Here is a 23,845-nt window from a genome sequence, read left to right on the forward strand (position 1 = left end):
GTTTTAATCACTGTTGAAATCATTCTTCCCAATCCTCCCTGGGTTTGGATGACCCAGGGATCAGTAAGATCTGCTTAGGAGCCAAAGGAATAGCAGCTCAGGGAAAGGATGGGCCAAGAGGAATGAAAGGAAAGCCACAGTGGGCTAGAAGGATTAGGGAGAAGATGTATTGGAGAGAAACAGAAGGGCAGTTGACAGCAGTGGATCTGAGTTGTATTATTTAAGCTAAAAACAACAGAACTCCAAAGCAGAATCCTGGAATCACATCTCTCTGTGAAAGTTGCTGGCTCCCCAAGAAAAGGTTCCGATGTACAGTTTGGGCTAGTAATACTTCAATTTTAAATTTCCAGAATACATAGCTGTGTCCACACACAACTGGTGGGCTTCTGGGTGGGCCTGTAACATGTTCCTTACTGGTGATCCACTGTGGACACAGTTGTAATTCAGTGAACTGAATCTTCACACACGTACGAGTGCTGCTTACGGTGAAACTCTTAACATGTAAAATTGATAAAAGTTCACTGAAGGTTCAAGTAGCACAAGTGCCTGAGGGAAGCTTTTATTTCAGAGAGGAACTCCTGACTGTTTTCTGGACACACACCCTATGTGTATCCACAGGGCCCCCAGATAACTAGGAGCATCTGAAGCTGTGGAGGGGGATGAGAAGGCCTTGGGGAAGTTGATTATTCTTTTTGTACTTCCTGTGGGCTCAGGTCTTTTTACATGTTTAAAAAAACCCAAACCCCTTGCATTTAGCCTTAGCAAGAAAAGGTTGATGATAACCCCCCTTTTCCCCCTCCCCCACCATTTTTGTTGGCTTGTTGAGCATCCAACAACAACATGGATGTGTATCTGTGTTGCCACTGATGTGCCGTGTTTCAAAAAGCTTGATGCTCATAGAGTTCCTGGACTTCACTCTGGTACACGTTTGCATTTACTAGTGCTATTCTTTTGCATGGTCTTTTGTAGAGAGAGGATTCATGTTGCTCAGGTTTCATTGAAAACATTTGTGTGTGTGTTTCTTTGCAGATTCTCACCAATCCAAACCATCACTTCATTGACAGCTCATTATATAAAGATGTTGTTTTAGTGGCCTGGGATCCTGCTCCTTACTCTGCAAATCTGAACGTGGTAAGTCCTCAGTTTGCTCATTTCCTCCCAACCAGCTGAAAACGGTGGACAAAGTTACTTGCAATGAATAGTTTGATTCTACAGCTCATAGCTACCGGTCAGTTCAATGATCTCAAGATTTTAATGTGGTACTTATAACTAAGCACACCATTTCTATATGGAGATATATATTCACTGGGCAGTCTTTTGAATGGCCCTCACTTCTACCTGAGCAGACTACTTATTTTAAAAAAAGAAAAGGAGGACTTGTGGCACCTTAGAGACTAACCAATTTATTTGAGCATGAGCTTTCGTGAGCTACAGCTCACTTCATCAGATGCACATCCGATGAAGTGAGATGTAGCTCACGAAAGCTCATGCTCAAATAAATTGGTTAGTCTCTAAGGTGCCACAAGTACTCCTTTTCTTTTTGCGAATACAGACTAACACGGCTGTTACTCTGATACTTATTTTAAGAGATACTGAGGATAGATGGATTGGTAGGGAGTTGGGGTGAGGTTTTACTGTTTTGTGTATTCAAAATGAGAGTTAGATAATAAATATGGGAGAAATTGCTGTGTGTGGCAGGTAGGGAAAGTGCTGGATTTTGTGGAGGGGCATGAGCTAAGGTAAATCATCACATCTGTATTTTCCATCTTCCCCTATGTCCCACCACAAAAACCCTACACTTAAATAAAAATACATAATACACTTCCCTAGTCTCTTCCAAATCCATTGCCCTCAAGCACACCCCCATATATATTTATTCACAAGTCCCCAGACTTCCAAATTAATTTGCTAGTGCCCTCCTCTTCCAAATCCCTTTGTTTCCAGTCACCATCACCCCCCAAAAATCCATCTTGCAGTCTCTGGAGGGGCTCTGTAGAAAAGGAGGCTATTAGCAGTGGGAGCCCAGGGAAGCCATAGAGCTGAACATGCTGCAGCTGGAGATAAGTGTGCCTGTTTCATCAGGTGAACCCCCTTTAGTGCAGCTCACAGAGTGCTTCCAGCCTCCTCCAGGAGCTGCTGCAGCTGGTGGGGACAGAGAGGTGCTGTAGCGATGTGATGTTTTGGAATGAAATTCTCTCCACTAAACCTATTTAACCCCTAATTAATTACTTAACACGGGTTTGTGAATGGTGCATAGGCCTTGTGTTGATTCTATGCACTGGAGTGAATTGCATATTGGGAGCACATGCATGTAGAAGGGAGCAGAGCAGCCCAAGTTCAGGACTGGCTCACTAAGAAAATGTCCAGCAACCCAGGCCAGCTTGGTGACTATGCTTTCGTACTTTAGTGCCAACACAGAGCTGCTGGTCATAGAATCATAGAATATCAGGGTTGGAAGGGACCTCAGGAGGTCATCTAGTCCAACCCCCTGCTCAAAGCAGGACCAATCCCCAACTAAATCATCCCAGCCAGGGCTTTGTCAAGCCTGACCTTAAAAACTTCAAAGGAAAGAGATTCCACCACCTCCCTAGGTAACGCATTCCAGTGGTTCACCAACCTCATAGTGAAAAAGTTTTTCCTAATATCCAACTTAAACCTCCCCCACTGCAACTTGAGACCATTACTCCTCGTTCTGTCATCTGCTACCATTGAGAACAGTCTAGAGCCATCCTCTTTGGAACCCCCTTTCAGGTAGTTGAAAGCAGCTATCAAATCCCCCCTCATTCTTCTCTTCTGCAGACTAAACAATCCCAGTTCCCTCAGCCTCTCCTCAGAAGTCATGTGTTCCAGTCCCCTAATCATTTTTGTTGCCCTCCGCTGGACATTTTCCAATTTTTCCACATCCTTCTTGTAGTGTGGGGCGCAAAACTGATGAGGCCTCACCAATGTCAAATAGAGGGGAACGATCACATCCCTCGATCTGCTGGCAATGCCCCTACTTATACATCCCAAAATGCCATTGGCCTTCTTGGCAACAAAGACATACTGTTGACCCATATCCAGCTTCTCGTCCACTGTAACCCCGAGGTCCTTTTCTGCAGAACTGCTGCCTAGCCATTCGGTCCCTAGTCTGTAGTGGTGCATGGGATTCTTCCGTCCTAAGTGCAGGACTCTGCACTTGTCCTTGTTGAACCTCATCAGATTTCTTTTGGCCCAATCCTCTAATTTGTCTAGGTCCCTCTGTCTCCTATCCCTACCCTTCAGCGTATCTACCTCTCCTCCCAGTTTAGTGTTATCTGCAAACTTGCTGAGGGTGCAATCCACGCCATCCTCCAGATCATTAATGGTGTTGTATTTTATATACTGTTTAGTGTGTATTGAGAAGCACCCTAGGACTGATCAGTTTCTCACTTTTGTTTTTTTCCCTCCACCCCCCACCCCCTGCAGTGGTTTAAGAAGCCAGACTATAACCTGTTCACGCCTTACGTGCAGCATCGCAGGAGGAATCCAAACCAGCCATTTTACATCCTCCATCCCAAGTTTATATGGCAGCTCTGGGACATCATTCAGGAGAACACTAAAGAGAAGATACAGCCCAACCCACCTTCATCAGGTTTCATTGGTAGGTGTGTCTAGCAATGCCCTAAAAGACATGTTATCTAAATAATGGTTAAATAGATACACTCCTCATAATCAGGCCTGTTTTCATGCATTATTTATTGTGCTAGTATAATGACAATGACCAATTAAAATACACAGCATGGGAAACATGGTATAAAAGAACAGGGTGACTCACTGTGAATGTTATGGGTTCTTGACCCTTAAATCAATAGTTTATGAAATGCTCAAGTGTATGGAGTTTTGCAGTGAGATATACGGGGGGTTTGTGTGAAACAAAACTATTACTTTTACTTACAGCTAAAGTCCACCGCAGGTTATAGATACATTGAAATTCCTATTGGGCTATTACTGTCCATTGTAAAGTTTTAAAATCTTAAACCAACCAGTCAAGCTGCATGCTTCCTCCACAAACGACGGGGGAGGAGGAGTCTTCTTGCCCAGGCAGGGCTCTGTGATACTACTCCAGCCTCAGAGTAGCTAGTGCATGCCACCCTCCCCTTACACTAGGAGGGACAGAATTTCAACTCAGTTTCTTGGCCCTTCCATAATATTTCCCTGAAGAAGGGATGATTTGGCCCAGAGGTCACATTTCCTGTTGTGTGACTGTCAATGCCTGGTAGATGCGTATCACTAACATGTAGGGATACATGTAAGCAATGCATTATGAAGTCTCAAGATCTGACAGGATTCATCACTACTAGTGGATACACAGATAACAACAGTTCAGCAAGGGTTGCCTTCCACCTCTGGTTTGAGACTTTACCCTTCCCTCCACGGATAAGGGTCTAACCATAGTGATCTATGTGTTTATCACAGTCAGAAAATACTGGGGCTGAAGATGAAGATTACCTGGATACTTGAGCTAGTACAGCAGGTAGGAAAAGCCATGTCTCCCCAGTGCTCTGCATCCTCTGGTGACTTCCCATTGGATTCCAGAGCCAATTCAAGGTCTTAGTGAAAGTTTTTAGGCTTTCAGTGGCATAGGATCGAGATCACCTGTCCAGTCATGATCCACCAGAAGAGCTGTGTTCATCAGAATGGTGAAGCTGCCAGTTCCCAGCGTGAAATTTTTGGAAGCTGGAGCCAAAGAATTCTGGAAATGATATCAGGGCATTGCTCAAAGTTAACTGTTCAGCAAAATCTTTCCTAGAATAATGAAAACTTTTAAATAAAATAAAATAACAGCTGCTGAACCTGGGAATGGTGAAGAGGAAGAGCCCAGTTGTCAATCCAGAATCTGTCTTTAGGAATGCTGCAAAAACGTCCTCTCTGAAAAGACCTTTGCACTGTAAGAGAGACAACACTGAGACATTTTCCATGACAGGCTAAACTGTCATGGAAAACTTCAGCCAAAACTGTTAGGCTATTTCTGAGAACAAGGCTAGCAGAAAATACCTTTTTTTTTTTTAAACATTAAAAAAGTTCCACCTTGTAAACGCCTACCCCCCCCACCCCACAAAACAAAAAAAAATAAAAGCCCCAAAAAACCCAAATCAGAAATGCAGCCTTAAAAAAAACCCCACACCACCATCTTTACCTCTTGCAGTTTTTTAACCCCAAAAAGGGAGCTGTGCCAGACTCCATGAAATTAACTAAGGACATTGCTTTTGCTGTTGATATTACATGAAGGGCACTCTGGACAGCAGTATAAAATGCTAAAAGAGATAATTGGACAAACCGACTGTGAGCCTTAATTGCCTTATTTGTCATCTAGCTACTATTCCATTAGGTGCATTTGAAAGCTCTTCAAAATAGATATTTCACATTTAAGAGCATATTGAATATATACCTATACAGTGCACATGTAATGTAGTTTAAACTGAAAGCGAGCATACTACAGCAACTGTGTATTGTCAGTGGTAGATATAAATGGGATAGGTCGGTGGTGTGAGCATTGGCCTGCTAAACCCAGGGTTGTGAGTTCAATCCTTGAAGGAGCCATTTAGAAATCTGCAGCAAAAATTGGGGATTGGCCCTGCTTTGAGCAGGGGGTTGGACTAGATGATCTCCTGAGGTCACTTCCAATCCTGATGATCTCTGATAATGCATAAATAATGTAATTCAATTTGGCAGAAATCTGATGGGACATGTTAGTGTTCAGATTGGTTATCTATCAGCAACTCAAGTGGCAAATATCTGTTTGGAACTGAAGCTGACAGACACAAATGAGAGGGACGGTATGATAGCCATGTAATCTAAATTGCACGGCACTGCTTGTTTGTTTGTAAATCTAAAAAATTAGCATATTTAGGGATGAATATCCCTAGCAAATATAATTCAGATTGAATAGAGGGACTAGATAAATGAAAGTTGTTATAAAATATAACAGTAACTTATTTTACAGATGACATCTAGGAAATGATTTATTAAATGCCCATACTATCTTAGCACAATCTCATTATTAGCATGAAAACATCAAATTAAGAAAGATCCTGCTGTTTATAGTAGCCTAAAATGCACTTATGAATTTCCACAGGTAGAGGGACCTATTTCCTTTTAATCTAAGCCTGCATTTATAACTTGAACCAAAATAAGCATGCCTAAAATCAGTTTATTAGAATGCCTTTTTTCTAAATCAAGATTTGCAGCTGTACAGTTAAAACAGATGCATAGCCCTTGTCACTTGTATATTCTCCTAAAGGGACAGATTCTGTCATCCATACTCACATTGTGTAGCATGTTACTCATCGTAGTCCTATTGAAGTCCTTGGGATTACTTCTGGAGTAAAGTTCTACTTAACATGGTTATAATAATCTGTATCTAACTAAACAAAGGAATGGGGGAATGTCGCTCTCCTATTTAACACATATGTTCTGGATATTCTCCCATTGGAGGTGGTTCACCAAGTTTCCAGCTATTTATTATATACTGAGAAAGGGGCGTACAACTGAAAACAGTCCGGGGATGCAGTGAGAGAGAGAGAGAGATTCCAGCTGACCACAGTCTACAGAAGGATAGACCCACCCACATATTGTTAAGGTCACTAAGTGGCCCTTTTGCTGGCTGAGCTTGAAAACCTTCCTAGCACAATAGTCAGGATAGCAAATCTTTAGTGATGTTACTAGTGAGATTGCTCTGTATTGTCCACATTTCGTACATTGCAAAGGGTACATACTCTGAGCCCAGACCTGGGTAAAAGTACATCCATGGTATGGAGTCTTCAGGAGCTCTGCAGCCTTCCTGATACCACTACCTATTATTAGGTTCCCCAACACTTCCCATAATAAAGCCCTGTTTTCAGATGTTGATAACTTTGCTAAATTTGAACGATCTGGGCTGAAATTTTCCATGACAGGCTAAATTGTTTTGGAAAACTGCAGCCAAAACTGTTCACCTATTTCTGAGGAGAAAATACTTTCCATTTTTTTACATTAAACAAAAATTCTGGTGACCTTTCCTTTGGAAATGCTCTAGCGCTCCCATGTTGTGGAGTGGGGACTTGAAATTTGGCAGAGGAGTAGCCTTTGTGTCAGGGCTGTCTCCTTTACCATCCTCATGAAAATCTGCCCAAACTTGGCCAAGTTATAAGCCTTTGAAAAAATCAAATCTACGCAGACTGGCTTGCTGTGAATATCACAGTGGATGGCAGGGGCTTGTGCAGCCTTAATACTCCCAGTCAGAAGAGAATGGGACAAGGGTCCCTACCCAGTGACAGATGATGGCAGGCAACCTGAGACCTGACTGAGCACTCCAGGAGTGGACAATGGAGAGGGAAGGGGAAGATATGGGTGCAGTTACCTGGAACTGTAATACACACCTTCCACCTTCTGCAACAAATGAGGCCCAGGGGCCCTACAGACAACAGTTTACTTTATTACATAACCCTGATTCATCCCCAGATCAGCTCTGTTCTATACACTGAATGAGGCAGGGCCTCTGTGGGAAAAATACATAAGAACATAATAATATGTGACCATGTAATTAAAGACTGTATTCTAATGTATATGCACAAGGGTGTGTGTGTGGCGGGGGTTGGGGGAGGGAGATTGCACAGGCAATCTTAATTCTGGCATTTCCTAACTTTGGAGTGGTTGACTTTGCATACTTAGCTCAGTGTCCCACCCCAGTGTGGGTAGACACATGTGGAATTATTTATATTTTGGCAGTTTCCAGAGGCCCCAACTGAAATCAGAGCCAGATTGAGCTTGGTACTGTTCAGACATATAGGAAGACACAATTCCTGCCCTGAACAGCTGACAGACTAAGTGTAAGCACATACAGAGGCTGGAGGGGATGCATACATATCTATAATTTTAATCTTCATGTTTTGTACCTTATATTAAAATAGAAAGAAAAAATGTTTATTAAAGTATAGCTGTAACTGCGTTCCAACCTCTCTTTGATTAGCTAGTGAGTTGTATGTTAGCATTTCAGAAGCACTGGTTCTCAAGGAGAGATTGGAAGAAGGAAAGGTAAGTGGCATTATGGGTCAGTTCAGGGAAGGCACCCATTTCTGGGAGGTAGCCAGGAGGAAAACATAAAGATGGCTGTGACAAAGAGCCCAGATCCACAAAGGTACTTAGGTGCTAAAGTCCTGTTTTGTGAGCCACAGCATTCCTGCTTGTGGCTGCCGAACCCTTTAGGCACCTAAACTCACTCGGCACCTACGTGTTTGCAGTAAAAGTTCCCTTGATACATGTGTTTCTAACTCTGAGCATATGCAACCTCCCTCCAGGTGTCAGGGCATCTATCTCCCCCATAAGCCTCAGAGCAATCCATGAACTTGGGGGAGGGCGGCGGCACTCCTGCAAGGCCTGATCCAGTAGATTTACACAGAACTGGGGAGGAGGAGCTCTATTATAATTTTTAGCCCAGTGGTTAGAGCACTCATCTGGGATGTGGGACAACCAGTTCAAGTCCCCCCTCTGCCTGAGGAGGAGAGAGGATTTGAAGAGAGATCAGCACCTCTCAGGTGAGTGCTCTAACCACTAGGCTGTAGAGTCATTCTCTTTCTCTGGCCTAATTAATATTTAATTATTCATTTATTTAATTAAAAGTGCAGTAGCTTCCAAAGGAGACACTGAGGGAGCCATTCGTCAGTTTATTCCATAGCTCAGTGGTTCAGGCACTCCCCTGAGAGGTGGCAGTTCCAATCTCTTTTCCTCATGCCTGGGGGTGGAAATCGAACCTGGGTCTCCCCCATCCTGTGCGAATGCTCTAACCGCTGAGATTAAGGTTATAAGAGAGCTGCTCCTCCTCCTGCCAAAAACAGAGGTGGGGAAAGGCAGAAGGAAGGAGATCTAGTAGGTCTCTGAGCACACCTACTGGATTGGACCGTGCATGCGAGTGAGGCAGAGGAGCACCTGTCTCCCCCTAGTTCATGGATCGCTAGCAGAGATAGGTGCCTACACCTTGGCACCTATCTCTGAGAGCGGCAGGGCTTAGCACACATCCCCTCATCTACCATTGGGTGGCTTAAGAAGCTGCCAACCTCAGGTGCTGGGTTTGTAGATCACATTCATCGTGCCTGTCTCTCCCCATTCATTGTACAGGGACCCTAGGTGCCTAACCCAGGCTTTCTGAATTACCATGTTGTTCCTGGGAGTTTTTTTTTCCTAGACTCCTAAAAGTTAGATGTGGAGATCCTGAACATCGCAACACCTAGGTCCTTTTGTGGATCTGGGCCAAAATAACTATACATCCTGATGTGGGAAACTTCCACATGCATTCCCTGTGCGTGAAACAGCTCTACTCCTGCAGCCTTGAGAATAGGTATGATTCCCCATTGGGCTGACTGCTCCAAGATTAGTCACCCAACGTACAGAAAGTTTATGCTGCCTTTTGGGGCTTACCAACAAACCCTGTCCATTTATGCAATGGCACATGCTTCATCCATCAATGATAGGTAACACATAGTTATGGATTGTCATAATCAGACTGGATGATAATGAATTTCGAGCAGTGCACACATTTAAAAGAAATGCATACAAAGATAGCCATGTCTGTAATCATGGAAATATAACAAAACATGGTTTCAGCACCACTTCAGTAGTGTCTTTTAATTTTCAGCCATGCAATGAGACATATTACTGGGATAAAAGTTGCATTCATTGGATACTGCACATTATAAGAACCACAAAAGATGAAGCTATTCTGAGTGAAAAGTGAGACACTAAAGAGAGAGAGAACATAGAGTGTGAGACTTACAACATACAAGCAGACAGAGGTGCCAGTTTTGGCTTGATACGGCACAACACCATGACAGAGGTGCATCACTAGAGAGAAAAAACAGCAGGAATGAAAGAGAGAGGAATGGAAGAAGAGGAATGAGTAAATGGAAAGATGATAAAAGAGGAATAAGCAAATGGAAGTACAGACAAAGTAAGAACACACACCACCTTGTTTAGAAAAATGGTGTGTTTCATTTACAGCACACAATTGTATCCTCGCCAGTAGCAAAAAGGCACTGAACAGATGGTGGAGGGGTGGGGAGGGGGAGCTTCATTATGATGTTTGTGAGAGAGGTAGGCAATCTTTGGAATGAATACCACTGCTTTTTTAACTAACTGAAGCACTGCTATGAGCCAGAGATAAAACAGGAACTTTTAATTAGAGGAGGGACCACTGCATGTTTTTCATGACTCATAACCCCCTCAGCACAGTTCATCAGCACAGGAAGGTTGAACATGAATGGAACATTTCCGTTTTGTTTAATCTTCTACTTCGAGCTGAAAGAATTTTATCTACTCTTGAAAGGGATGTTGAATTGGGGACTCGGTAAGTTGGGAGAAAGCTGGGTATTTACTTCTGTTATGCCATCGTATAAAGCAACTAGTTAGAGCAAACTGGTGTTTGGAAGCCTATATGGAACTGCCCCCTCTGTGTGACTGGTGGCACTTGTTATTGCATCACGCTGGCCTAGTTCAGTACTGAAACATGCAGTGGCAGTGGTGGATATGTTGCTCCAAAATATTAATATACATGTTTTATACAACAGTGGTGGTCAGGGACCACAGTCGGGGTTGAGGCCTCACAGTGCTAACAAACGCACGGTCCTTGTCGCAGAGAGCTTATGATCTAAACCGGGCCACTGCACAATACATCAGGGTCACAGTTCCAGTTCTACACAGAGTGTAAATACTGTTCCGCAGTTAGCACTCAGCTGCTCAGACTCCTTCACTTCCCATACACCAGAGTCAGAAGGGTTGGGCGGAGGAAGAAGAGGGACAGTTTTCTGACTTCGAAAGCAGTATATCCTTACTGAGTCTTATAAGGAAGCATTGGCCCCTGGTACAAGTAACTGCTGAGGTGGCAGAAGAAATGGGCCCTTGTTTTGTGGTGGGTACAGCCAGCATTCCAAGCCACAAGTTACTTCTAGCACTGTCCCGGAGTAACAGGCCATAAGCCATGGTTCGCTGTGACATCAGCACCCTTCACGTCCCACTGAATTTTTTTGTATTGTCGTTACGGTTCCTGTTAAGTCACTTTACAAGAGGCAGTTGCCTTTCTGTGGTCCCACCCTCGTGTGCTAAAGATTGTCGTTGGGACAGCTTCCTGTTTAGAACATGGAAAGGATGTGCCTTTGGCTGGCGGTGTATCACTGTATGGAGGCAACCATTCTCTTCAGCCGCTGCCTAGGGTAAGGGATTCTTGTGTCAGCTGGTGTGCTCCAGTCACCATGTGCCTGAGGGATCTGCACCAGCAGTCTTGGGCATTGGAGTTGTAACATTTAATTGGCTAATGCTGTAATGGCCTCTTCCCTTTAATACAGTGGCTCGCTGTCGCTCATATTCCGTGCACACGCTGCGTTTTGTTGCTGTAAATAGGGATTCTACCTTTCACAGTTAATTTTTGGCAAGATGCCATCAGGTGTTGAATCACTCTGGCTACATCTGGAGTATGTAGAAGGGGAGCATACCTCTCTTGCTTCTAGAGCCTTTCATGACCCTTCATGCATGTGACATGGTACATGGGAATTATACCAAATCCACAGAATAGGTTCTTATGGCTGTGAGTACAGAGCCATACACAGTTGCATATCTGCCTGATTTGCAGTGTGGTGGTGGTAGTAAAATAAGTCAGTCTTATAGTAGCCTATGTGCTAAAGAACACCTGCTTCACCTATTAAACAGTGTCACTGCTACTAGTTAGTAGGACTTTACCCCGAGTAAGTGTAAGAAGGGAAATGAGATAGGATAGGGGAAAATTCAAAGAGAGCTGGGTTTTAAGAAAATATAAACCGTAACTAAATACATATATTATTATTGAAAAAGAAATTCTTGTTTCAGCATTTACAGTTCACGGTACAGTTCAAAACTACAGGTTGGCATTAAGGATTCTCGATAACACTACGTTCAACTTCCTTTGCATGCATAATTCAAAATGACAACACAAGCAAGCAAATTATAATACTGGTACATTATCAGATTGTTTTCCTTCAGGACACGGATATAAAACCATTTCAAATGGCATGCTGACAAGAAGAATGCTGGGGATCTCTACCTTGGCTTAAAAAGAATGTTTGCATAACTTGAAAAGAAACAGTGACTATGTTAAACATATTAGTTGTTTCAAAACCATTTGCCTGTGTTATTGTTACTTTGGCTTAGCTAGTAATCTGGTAACTAGTTGCTAAAAAACAAAATTGGACTGGTGTAGTGGTTACTCTTTTCAGATATATTATCATGCAGGCAGAAAACACTCAAATATTTAAGAAGCTTCAGCTTCCTGGTATACACAGAGAGGGGAGTAAACTCATTTCAAATAGCATTTCAGACATTATGTTATTATCCATCACTTTTCATCTTTTCATTCTGTGTGGCGGGTTTAATACTCCAGCATGTCATTTGACCTTGAATAAAACACTTAACAGCACATGGTAATCTTGGTTAGTATTTTCATATCTATGAATTTACAGAATACATTATAGTTATTGATAAATAACTTTTTGGGTTTACAGTAACATATATTGATTTCTAATCAAGCTACACGATGCAAAAATCTACATCAAACACCAGTATATTACTGCTTATGTCTAGGCACAAACGCCATTTGGTGACATTTAAATTCTTTAATTAGTGTTGATTTTCTGTAAATTCAAGTAGTGTTCTCTTGTGATTAATATTTGTCATCTTTGATTGACCAAACAGACATGAAATAACCTTCTCTTGAAAATGAACACAGCACTTTTCTTCATTTAAAAAGTCTATTAAACCCACAGAACTGTGGGTAACATACTGCGGTCAATCCGCATGGATATCTGTGGCATTGTATAGCCCCCCTGTTACAAACATGAACAAATACTCCTGCAACTAGCATTCCTGAACACCAGAAAAAAGTAAATTTCATATATACATGTGTTTTGTAATATTACTAGGGATACACCTCAATGATAGCTTAGCTACAGTATTTACCATTGCTTCTGTTCTTGCCTTTTGTTTGTTAAATTTGACGGAGTCAGTAGCATCCCACCTGAGAATGTCACTTTTACTTTGACATCCATGTCTCTTCAAAGAATGACAAACACACAGTGTACATATGCAGACTAATGTGCAGAAAACTGTATTTTCTTTATGCCCTATGTTCAAAAAACCTTAAATTAATGTACTTAATTAATTAAATTAATTAAAAATAGTTAGTTACATTGTTAAACTTAGTTCTGTAGCTGCTACTGTGATGTGTGGGAAAACATTGGCATATACTGAGTGTGTGATAACCAGATTACATATATGTGATTTTGTTCAGTCTCCCTCACATAAGCTTGTTACGGTCTCTTTAATGCTGACTTTTTAAAAAAGTGAAATGGGCCTATGGGCCTCATTTTTCAGAGTTACTGAACATCGACAACTCTTAACAGAAGTTGTGAGAGCCCAAAACTTCTGAAAATCAAGTCCTATATCCGTACTTCTGCACTGTAAATAATTAAACAGTTTTGCTAAATCAGAAGCTGAGCTGAAGTCTTGGTTAATGTTTGAATTAGATTCCTTACTTCAGATGCTTTTATACATCATCTGTTATACTCAGGTATATTAAATTAAATTTTATATATTTACAAACTAAGAAAAATGTTTTAAAAATTAATTTGCTAACCACAATGCGCAACTGTACTGTGCAAAAGATGCATGTTGGAAATTAAAAACCTCTTGAGTTATTAAAACCAATAAACAAATTAACACATTTTCTCCTTTTGATTAGAATCTGTGTTCATTTGCATAAGCCATCCATGCAAGTAACTTAATATTTTTCATTTAATTCTGTTTAAATATTTTCAGCTGCACAGATGGCAAAATCCCAAGAGTTTAGTTGTGCCATTTAGACTCAATTTAAGCCATATCTAAATATTCTAAAGTTAGTTTACCTTCCTTTTAATAGAAATATAATATATCCTATTGAGTATTTTGAAATATTTAAATTTTTATTAGTGTCCAAAACTGTAATATTATAATACAGAAACAGCTGGGCAGCAAGCTTGATAACTTGATAATTTTATTTGAATAATATATATTTTAAAAACTCTTGGGGATTGGTCCTGCTTTGAGCAGGGGGTTGGACTAGATGACCCCCTGATGTTCTATGATTCTTTTCAAATGAAAATGTTTTAGCGCTAATTGTAATTTTCCCCAGAATAACTTATCTATAGAATACTCATAAGTCACACACACATAGTCTATACAGCAACTTTTCTAGATTTTTCTGTATCTGGGCAAAACTATTTTTAAAATGTCCTATTTTACAGCTGTTGTAATCCAAATATGGCTTTTGGACCATAAAAAAAAAGAGCTAGGGCAATAGCGCAGACTAGGTTTGGCTTATCAGGAAATCTTTTCAGTTCCCTTTTTGTACATATGGTAATACTATAGCCTCACCAGTTATTCTTGCCACATCTAAGGTCAGGTTAAATTTTTCTTCGTAATTTCCACACTCTCTTGTATTTTCCTTATTAAAAATAGATGTGATGTTTAAGCTCCGAGAGCTCAAAAATAGCGTATTAGAGACATCAGAACTGGAAAAGGCCTATAAATAATTTTTTCTGCCCACTTCTTGATTCTGGATCCCCACGGCATATTCTTGAGTAGTCTGTCTGGCCTAATTTTTACATGAATCAACTGATAGGGCTTCCCCAATTTCCTTAGAACTAGTCCGTAGGGGAGTAGGTCTCATTGTTAAGTTATTGCTCATTTGAAATACAGTGTTCATTCCTGGGCACCTCAATGCCAAGCTACTGACAATATCAAGGGGGCTTGAGAAGACCACCCAAAATGCTCAGGGGATGAAGAAATTGAATTGTGAAAACTTAAAAGAAATGTAACTTGGCACAGCAACAACTAACTAGCTGGGGCCAGATGACATAAACTTCCCATTTGAAGGTCATAAACACTAAAGAAAATGGAAATGAGTAGAATGGTGCAAAAGGATATAAGAGAACTAAGGAAATTAAGAAAGGGAGGCTTGACTGTGAGATTTACGAGGCTGTGGAATGCTCTCCCCAGATAAATGTTGGTAGCCCTATTGCTTGGAACTTTTAAAGAGCAGAAAGTGCAGAGCATTAGAAAATGCACAGTAGGGAAAAAATATTGATATTGGCAGGGGGCTGGACTAAGTGTCCTAGTTCTTTGCATTTCTAATTTCTATTATTTGTTTTAGATTCCTACTATTTGCCTTCTATTTAATGTTTTTTCTAAATTTAGTCCTAGGTTATCCATCAGACAGTAGGTTTGTTCTTCGAATGGTGAACTGTTATAAATATAAAATTAAAAAAAAAAGTATCTAGAAGCTTTTAAATAAACCTAGGATGTCTAGTCACGCTCATGCAGAATGAAGAGGTTAACTTTCCTGTTTGTGCACTTTTTTTACAGTTGTGTGAGGAAAGAATGGAATGTCATCTCTAATTTAGAATTTTATTCATTTTTTAGTTTTCATCGCTAGTTTTAAAAGATGTTTTACTGGATTATTAGGATTTCTTGGCAAGTTTTATGCTGTCAGTTTTATTAAGGGAATCAGAAGTTACAGATGGAAAAGAGCTATTCAGTCATATAGTATATTTCCCTTGCCAGTATGTACTCTCTAGTGACTTAATCTTCTCCCTAAATAAGGTTGGTTAGATGCATTGAACTGTGAAGTACTCTGTACCAGTGACACGACCCAATTAAAAGAACATCACTGGTTATTGTAGTTTTTATTGTTCTTTGTTTTCAACACGTTTTTAGAGGCTTGAAAATAGAACTTTACCAATTGACTCTGTTTACATTTTAAAAACAACTAATATTTGTCCCTTCTGTTAAGCTTTGTCTTTACTTGCATGTATGTTCACCAGAATAAATCACAGTATTATTCTCTTCTAGTCTTTAAACCAACTGCTATTAGAGCCAGAAGGATACTGGAAAAATGGTGGAATTCTTTCTAAAATGTCTTAATAGTGGAATAAGCATTGAGGAAATGCTTTAAATATCTACTCATGCTTCTAAAAGGTGACCCACCCCCGTATTTGAGTGCGTGCAACTTTGCAAACACTCATTTACACAACTGATTTTTCGTGCCCTACCATTTGTGTGCGCAAATTAGATATTTATCACATGCACAGACGTGTGCTTGATTTATCCAAGAAATTGTGTTTGCATGTGTAAATTTGATAATTTGCTTGCACAAGTGATAGTGTTCATCTATACATCACATTTTGGAAATTTGGCCGATAAAGGATAATGGAAATAATTCCATTATGTGAGCAGTAAGTAGCATAGGTTTACATAAATAAATAAATGCAAACTTGATGCATTTATTCTAGTTTGGGACAGAATTAAATTAGTAGATGTGAATTCAGTAAAATATTTCATCACTGCTCATGTAAATCTTACAAAATTCAGGCTGTGGTAGATGAGGGAAAATGTATCTGGAACATAAACAATAGGGAAAGCAGAAGAAGGGCAAAGTGTGCCTCCCACACCTTTATCCAAGCCATGGGTGGGGGAGGAGGGAGCTTTTAACAATCAGTACTTCCCACATCTCCCTTATTCTTTGGCTGGTACAGGGAGCACTTTCCCTCTTTTTTCCCCCCCAAGACTACTTTAGGCCCAGAAGTAAATGTCTGGCTGCTGGTCCTGGAGAGGTCAACCCCAGGAACAGACAGCCAGCATGCCCTACCAGACTGTAATAGTTGCAACAAGCAATGAAAGAAAGACATTGTCTGATACCTGGGTCATCAACCACTTTAAAAGATTGAACTGCACCTGGAAATAAATAAGTATTAGCCAGGCAGGGTGCAGAATACCAATAAATAGCCACATGCAAATGTGGAATTGTTGTAAATGCTAAGGATGGAGATTAATGCTATAGGCTAAAGGGGTTTAACTAGGAGTAGTTGAGTGAAATTAGGGTGAATATCAGGAAAATCTTGGAGCTTTTTAGGCTTTGTCCTAAGGGAAGGGGTGGAATCTCCATCACTCACTTTTATAAGTATAGGAGACCAAAATACTAGTAGGGAAAAATCTACTGGCAAAGGGATAAACTAGATGACACATATGTCCTTAATATAGATTGACTCTTGGAGACATTGCTCATCAGATTATAAAGATTTAAACCTTCACTGCTTTTCAGTTCTCCATTAAAGAATTCACTTTTACCTGGAAGGTCACCTGTTTTGTTTTAAAACTGCCATATCAAACAGTTTCTTCAGTGACTTTCAATCTTCGTTGCTATTAAGAAGTAGTAACAGAAGCCTGTTTTTGTTCTTGTCATGTTTTTTTTCCTATTCCACAAATAGCAGTTTCCTTTAGGAATGTTAAAGTAAACTGGGTAGCATGGCAATAAAGCAACATACACTGGTTAAGGTGTGTGCCTATTCATCCGAGAGAATTCTCCTTTAACATCTGTGGTGTGTCTTCTGAAGCTGTCTCTACGTTTGACTCTGGGCTCCGTAGACAGGCCACTTGTTCATCCGTTTCAGGAAGTACTTGATTATTACATGTGGCTCCACTGTCCACTTTCTGATTCAGCTGGATTACGGTTACCTTAGACTGACATAGGGATTCTCCATCAGCAGCCGAAGGAGGGTAGCAGTGGAAAAGTAGAAGAAAGCATTTGTAAAACTGAAAAACAAAATAAGATCAGAGTTTCTTTTTTACACATAGCTGCTAGACAAATGTAAAATTCAGTGCATCTCTAGTTACAGGTTGGCGTCATGGATTCACTCTGAATGATTAGTCTCATATTTTTTGTCAATTTGTAATTCATCATTTCTCACTCACATTCTCTGTTGCTTGTAAGTGAAACAGTAAATTTCACATATGTTTGGGAATCTTTTCTTTTGGATTAATATTGTTACTCTTTAGAGTCATAAATTCCATCTAATGTAAAAGGAAACTTCAGTATAATTGAAAACATGTTCTAATCATTGCATCAAATGATAAAAGAAGAGTTAATTAAAAATACATTGTTTTAAAGTGACTTAAAAGGAAAGAAAAGAATGGAAACCACCACCTTGATTATCTGATAATGCAGGGCAGGATGAAAAGAATCAGCCTTTGCATTAATAAGCATTGGAAATCTGAGTTTTAATGCTGCAAACTACATTTTAAACAATTGTTTTGCTTAATTTTAGTAGTAAATTAACTTTTTTAATGTTGATTGATTTTAAATCATGGGATTTAGCTCTCAACCCCTTTGTGGCTCTCTAATTCTAAAACTTTGTAAAGGGAAAGCTAATTATCTAACTTCTAATTTGTAACACCAAAAGTTGGATAGTATTATTTTTAATGTAGCCCTGCTATGAGAGACAACATTCCCATTCAGTGAACCAGGATATTTCCATGCATGGACATGGGATAGAGACAACAATGCCTGGAACAGTGGAGGTGACTGTTTCTTAGCTTTAAACAGGAAGTGAATCTCTGTGCTGATACTGGTGGATGTCTCAGAAATCTTGGACACAGTTGATGATATGGTGCTGATGATACATACGAGACTGAGCCAGAGTAAATGGGTCTGCATTATGCTGGATCCACTCATTCCTCAGACAAATCCCAGAGTGTCACAGTGGGCACCTGCTTGTCCTCATCTACAGTGTCCCTGTCACATAGAATCCGATCCTCTTAAGCATTTATATAAAACTCTTTGGAGAGATCTGCGAGGCCACAGACTCTAGTGCTACCAATACACAGATGACACTCAGCTATATCACTTTGTCCACCTTTGCAATTTCTGTGTCTCCAAAATGTCTCAATGCCTTGAAAGAAACCAGCAGATGGATTAAGAGGAACTGGCTCAAACCCACTCTAAGAAAGACACCAATTATGATAACTGGAAGTAAGAAATGCTTTGAAGAACATGTTAGTCCTGTAACCTCACCACTGAATAGTAGCATCAAGACCAGAGGTTGTCAAAATGGTGGGAAGAATCTGGGTGAATGCTGGACAATTTAGCTTTTCCCATACCAATGACTTCCTAAAACTAAATCCAAGTCAGTGGGACTACTCATGTCTTTAAAGTTAAGAATGTGCGTAAATGTTTACAGGATCAGGGTACAGATAAACATCTGAAACCAGGGAGAAGAGAAGGGAGAAGACTCTTAAGTTTCTTTGCCTTTACATAATTTTGTTTATTGTTTAGATATGAAGATGATGGGTATCCAAGAAATACTTTGGGGGGGTTACATATAATTTACACACCATCTAGTGTGCTAGGTGCATCAGACAGATATAAAGATAAGGTCTGTATTGCTAAAGAACTATATAAATAGACAACATAATAAGGGAATGCATTAAAAGGGGTAATGATGTGATTTGAATAGTAAGGTTTAGGATATGCCTGGGTTAGTTCCATGATTTTGTCATGGAATTTTTGGAGGGGCAATCTCTTCAGTGAATTGAGCAGGATGGAGATAGTAGTCCAGGGTTTTAAAGGGCTTTTATGGGTTTCATAAGCCTGCTGTCCTATCATGTCACTGCAAGAAATCATGGTCTTTATATAACGGTGTAACAGGGCAACTGTTTTATTACATTTGAATATATTTAAACTAAGTACAATAAAGCATTTTGAAATGCAGTGGTGAAAGACAGTAGATCACAGGATTGCAGAAAAATTCTAAGGAGGTGAAATAGCTATATTTTTGTTTCTAAATTTCATTTCAGGAATCCTCATCATGATGTCCATGTGTAACGAAGTGCACGTGTATGAATACATCCCTTCAGTCCGACAAACTGACCTTTGTCACTACCATGAACTATACTATGATGCAGCTTGTACCTTAGGGGCTTACCATCCACTGCTGTATGAGAAACTGCTGGTGCAGAGGATGAACAAAGGGTTACAGGATGATCTGTATCGGAAGGGGAAGGTAATCTTGCCAGGGTTCAGGTCTGTAAAGTGCCTGGGACGGAATCACTTCCCACACTTGTAAAAGTGACTCGTTCAGAAAAATGTGCAATAAGGTACTACTGTCGTACTATAAACAACAAAGGAATACTTGAAAATGTATCTTAGACCAACCTAGTCTTGAGTCTATAAACTGTAATTAAGTAGCAGGCATGAGAGTTCCTTCCTTCCTAAGCCTGAGTATGTATTACTGCTTTGCAAATAGTTAAAGAAAAAAAGCTTCGCTCATGAAAGGTGCAAAGGCACAGTTAGGTAGAAATACAATGTATTGTTGTGGGCATGACCTGTCAGAAAACATCAGAGGTTTCTTATGCCACATGTACTAGATGCCAAACTTAACAGTTAAATCTGACATTATGAAGCAGCCTGTGTATCATTCATACACAGGGCTGTCTGCTGAGAGATGGATGATTTCTCTTCATACCACAGGATTTTCACATCCCCACCCCCCTCCCCCCCCAGAAAAAATAATCATGGTTTTGAACTGGGCATGCTATGAGTATAATGGGCCTGATTCTCATTCACACAAAGCTCCCTTTACTCCATTCTGGCAAGGTAAACGGGCTTTAAAGTGAATGTAAATTACCAATATAAAGGGACCTTCATAAATAAGAATCAGGCCCAATAGCTAGTCATTGTATTCAGGTAGTTTCTGCAGCCAGAAATTAACAAGTGATGTTTACTCACTTTTAAAGAGATATTACTGTACACACAGCCAGGTTATTTAAATAAATACAGTACTACTGCACAGATCTGTCATGGTCCATGCAGACGCTGCATTCAGGCACAGGGTGAAGAGAAGAGAATCTTCTCCATTCTTCAGAAAGCTCTCATTCTGCCCTCATTCAGCTTGTGCAGAAGACCAGCAAGAGGGCGTAAGTGAGATCGAAATGGTGCATGGGCTTTCTGCCTGGGGGCAGTTCCCCCCTCTGTGCACATATGTAGATAAACACTCCAGGAGAAGGGAGACAATGTGCTCTGCTTGCACATATACATTTGAAACAGATTTCTTACAAAAATGTAGGCCTGCCTTTTCCAAGGAAATAAGCATTTTAGATGGGAAGATTTCAGAAATTAGGTGTTTGCCTATTTTGTTGTAAGCCAAGTTAAATTCATTTATTATTGCTTTTAAAAAAGCAGGGCATTTTGTGTTTTGTTTTTGTGAGGAAAGAACAGGATGTCAGTATTTTTTTAATTCAAAATTATGAAGTCTATATCCTGGAGACATTGTAAAGCCTTCAGCAATCTTACTCTGGCTTACACACTGAGACAATCTCATAATTTCATTGTAAAAACACAGCATGGGTATTCTCTAAACTACTTCTAAATCCACCTGGATGTTAATGCATTTAAAATACGTTTTCTCTGACAAGAGTTCGATTTCAGGCTGGAGATTGGTTAATGCTCTTGTTTGCTTTTTAAAATTTGGTTTTCCAGTGAGCAAAATTCAGTAGGAGTGATTACGTACAAGAAATCATACATATCCTATCCATATCCATTCAGCAAAAAGGTGATTGGCTGGTAGAAACACTGTGTTATTAACAGCAGTGGAGTGGAAAAGCATATTTCACATATTTAGCTATTGGCTACTGAGAGAGAGCTGGCGATGGAGAAACCCACATTAATTATTTTAGGTCATCTTTGTTTATAAAAATCAGTGCTTTTCAATCTTTCTTTCTTTTTTGGATCCACTAAAAAATTTCAACTGGAGGTGTGGATCCCTTTGGAAATCTTAGACATAGTCTGTGGACCCCCAGGGGTCTTTCGACCACAGGTTGAAAATCACTGATATAAATATAAATCAGAAGAATTTTGTAATTCTCCCATCCAACCTTTCCTGCTGTTTTTCCTCCCTACAAGAGCAGAATTAGTTTACTGCACTTTCGCCTTCTTTTTTCAAGTTGTCATTATCTTGGGCTTTGCCGTCCTTCTAAAATTCTTCCTAGCTGACAAAGTGTGTCCATGTGTTCCAGACATGCCTTGTGTTGATTGGATAGGTATGTTCATAAAGCATTTTTTTCATACTGCCAAATGGACAGCATTCATTAATTTCAGCCTTAGTATCTGGATGCATTACATATTGATTTTGGAAAACACATTATAATAATTTTTTATTTCCGTTTTTGTTTTTAACAGTATCCAGCCTTAGTAGTGCTATCTAGCCTACAAAGGGGAAAAAAACTTTCCCCATATATTTGTTTCACTTAATTCACCTTCTGTGAAACACATTAAATCAGATTTTTTCTGCACGGGCAGAGTGGCACTTTGTTATACAGTGATCTTAGTATCAGATCAGGGTTTCCCATGTGCCAAGTTCAAATTAGATTAGTTCCCACACCTTTCAATAAATGGAGTTGATCATATTTCTAGGACAAATGAGTACCGTAAGTCACTGTGCCCTGTGCAGAAGTCTCTAAGACTCCACAAAATAGCATGCCAGTTTCCTACTCATTTGCCCATGCTAAACTTAAACTCTTGTTTCCATCAGGAATAAAAAAAGCTAACCAGCAATACTCACAATTGTCCACAACAATAGGAGTGCGTTGTATTACACGCTAGATAGTCTGTCATCACGGTGCAGCTTGTACGCAGCCCTGTGGACTCTAAAGATTCCCGTAAAGAAAAACGAGAGGCTGCATACTTAGCACTCCTGCTTAAATGAAGTGCTGCCCTTTAAAATTCTCACACAACCCTGGGTACGCATTCATCCAATGGATTTTATACTTGCATGCACATCCTTTTTGGGGCAGTAATAGTGCGCACTTGCGGCACCTGAGCAGAAAATCTTTTTTGGCCAAGTGCAAATGCCAAGAAACTGTCACCTTTCCCTCGATGATTTAATTATTTACATTGGTGTGGATCTTTTAAACACCATGTCATCTGTCCTAATTCTATCCCCGTGTATATTACAATTCACCAACCATATGAATGTTATATCTTCACGCTCGAGCTTAGCTTTGCTTTAGAGCTGTGCTAAGTGCACCAGCCTCTTCCCAGAAAGGAGGCCAGCATCAACTCTGTGAAGCACAGGGTCTCAATTGTCCCAAGGAGGGAGGGCCTTAAGGTGGCTTCCAAACCCTGGTTTCCCCTGTGATATTTCACTGTTCTACAAACACAGGCATCTTGACACTTTAAGATTTTCTCCTCCCACTCCTGCTGTCTATCTTAAAAAAAAAAAAAAAAAAAGAGAGAAAGAAAACATCAGTACAAGTTTAGCTCAGCCTGGTTTGCTAACTGAGAATTCAACTGGTTTCAGAGTAACAGCCGTGTTAGTCTGTATTCGCAAAAAGAAAAGGAGGACTTGTGGCACCTTAGAGACTAACCAATTTATTTGAGCATAAGCTTTCGTGAGCTACAGCTCACTTCATCGGATGCATACTGTGGAAAGTGTAGAAGATCTTTTTGAACACACAAAGCATGAAAAAATACCTCCCCCCACCCTACTCTCCTGTGCTGGAAATGGCCCAACTTGATTATCATACACATTGTAAGGAGAGTGATCGCTTTAGATAAGCTATTACCAGCAGGAGAGTGGGGTGGGAGGAGGTATTTTTTCATGCTTTGTGTGCATAAAAAGATCTTCTACACTTTCCACAGTATGCATCCGATGAAGTGAGCTGTAGCTCACGAAAGCTTATGCTCAAATAAATTGGTTAGTCTCTAAGGTGCCACAAGTCCTCCTTTTCTTTTTGAGAATTCAACTGAAATTTTACTTCGGAACAACAAGAGGCCAGCAGGGGGAAGCAAAGGGCAACATGAAGAGAACTACAGAACTGCTGCTTTCACCAACCTTCCCTCCCGTCATGGTGCCTCCCTCCTGAGTTTTGGTATTCTTTGCTTTTATGGGAGGCCATTGAGGTTTTTTTATGTGTTGGGTTTTTTTAAAAACCTTTGAGAGCAGAAATCATTTATCAAAAA

General features: G+C 40.2%; 2 protein-coding genes across 4 annotated transcripts in view; one reads left to right on the plus strand and one right to left on the minus strand.

The window, feature by feature from the left end:
* ST6GAL2 (ST6 beta-galactoside alpha-2,6-sialyltransferase 2) overlaps positions 1-23,121 on the plus strand; it is a 250,739-nt gene extending 227,618 nt beyond the window's left edge. For both annotated transcript variants that reach the window (XM_073351066.1, XM_073351076.1), the window contains 3 exons: positions 1,030-1,131; positions 3,448-3,622; positions 19,684-23,121. In XM_073351066.1, coding sequence (XP_073207167.1) covers positions 1,030-1,131; positions 3,448-3,622; positions 19,684-19,952 — 546 coding nt within the window. In that variant the 3' untranslated portion in view covers positions 19,953-23,121. The remainder of the gene's footprint in view (positions 1-1,029; positions 1,132-3,447; positions 3,623-19,683) is intronic.
* Positions 3,731-23,845, minus strand: part of LOC140914077 (opsin-3-like) — a 150,837-nt gene continuing 130,722 nt past the window's right edge. Inside the window, exons 5-7 of one of the 2 annotated variants that reach the window (XR_012159758.1) lie at positions 17,376-17,643; positions 4,816-4,907; positions 3,731-4,714 (exon numbers count right to left, since the gene is read on the minus strand). Coding sequence is in view for 1 of the 2 variants with exons in the window: in XM_073351092.1 (XP_073207193.1) it covers positions 17,398-17,643 (246 nt within the window). In the remaining variant the exon portion in view is untranslated. Of the gene's footprint in view, positions 4,715-4,815; positions 4,908-11,808; positions 17,644-23,845 lie in introns of those variants that run through there. The other variant, XM_073351092.1, reaches the window with a different exon arrangement.

The sequence above is a fragment of the Lepidochelys kempii genome, chromosome 1, assembly GCF_965140265.1.
Source record: "Lepidochelys kempii isolate rLepKem1 chromosome 1, rLepKem1.hap2, whole genome shotgun sequence".
In the NCBI taxonomy this organism is placed as follows: Eukaryota; Metazoa; Chordata; order Testudines; family Cheloniidae; genus Lepidochelys; species Lepidochelys kempii.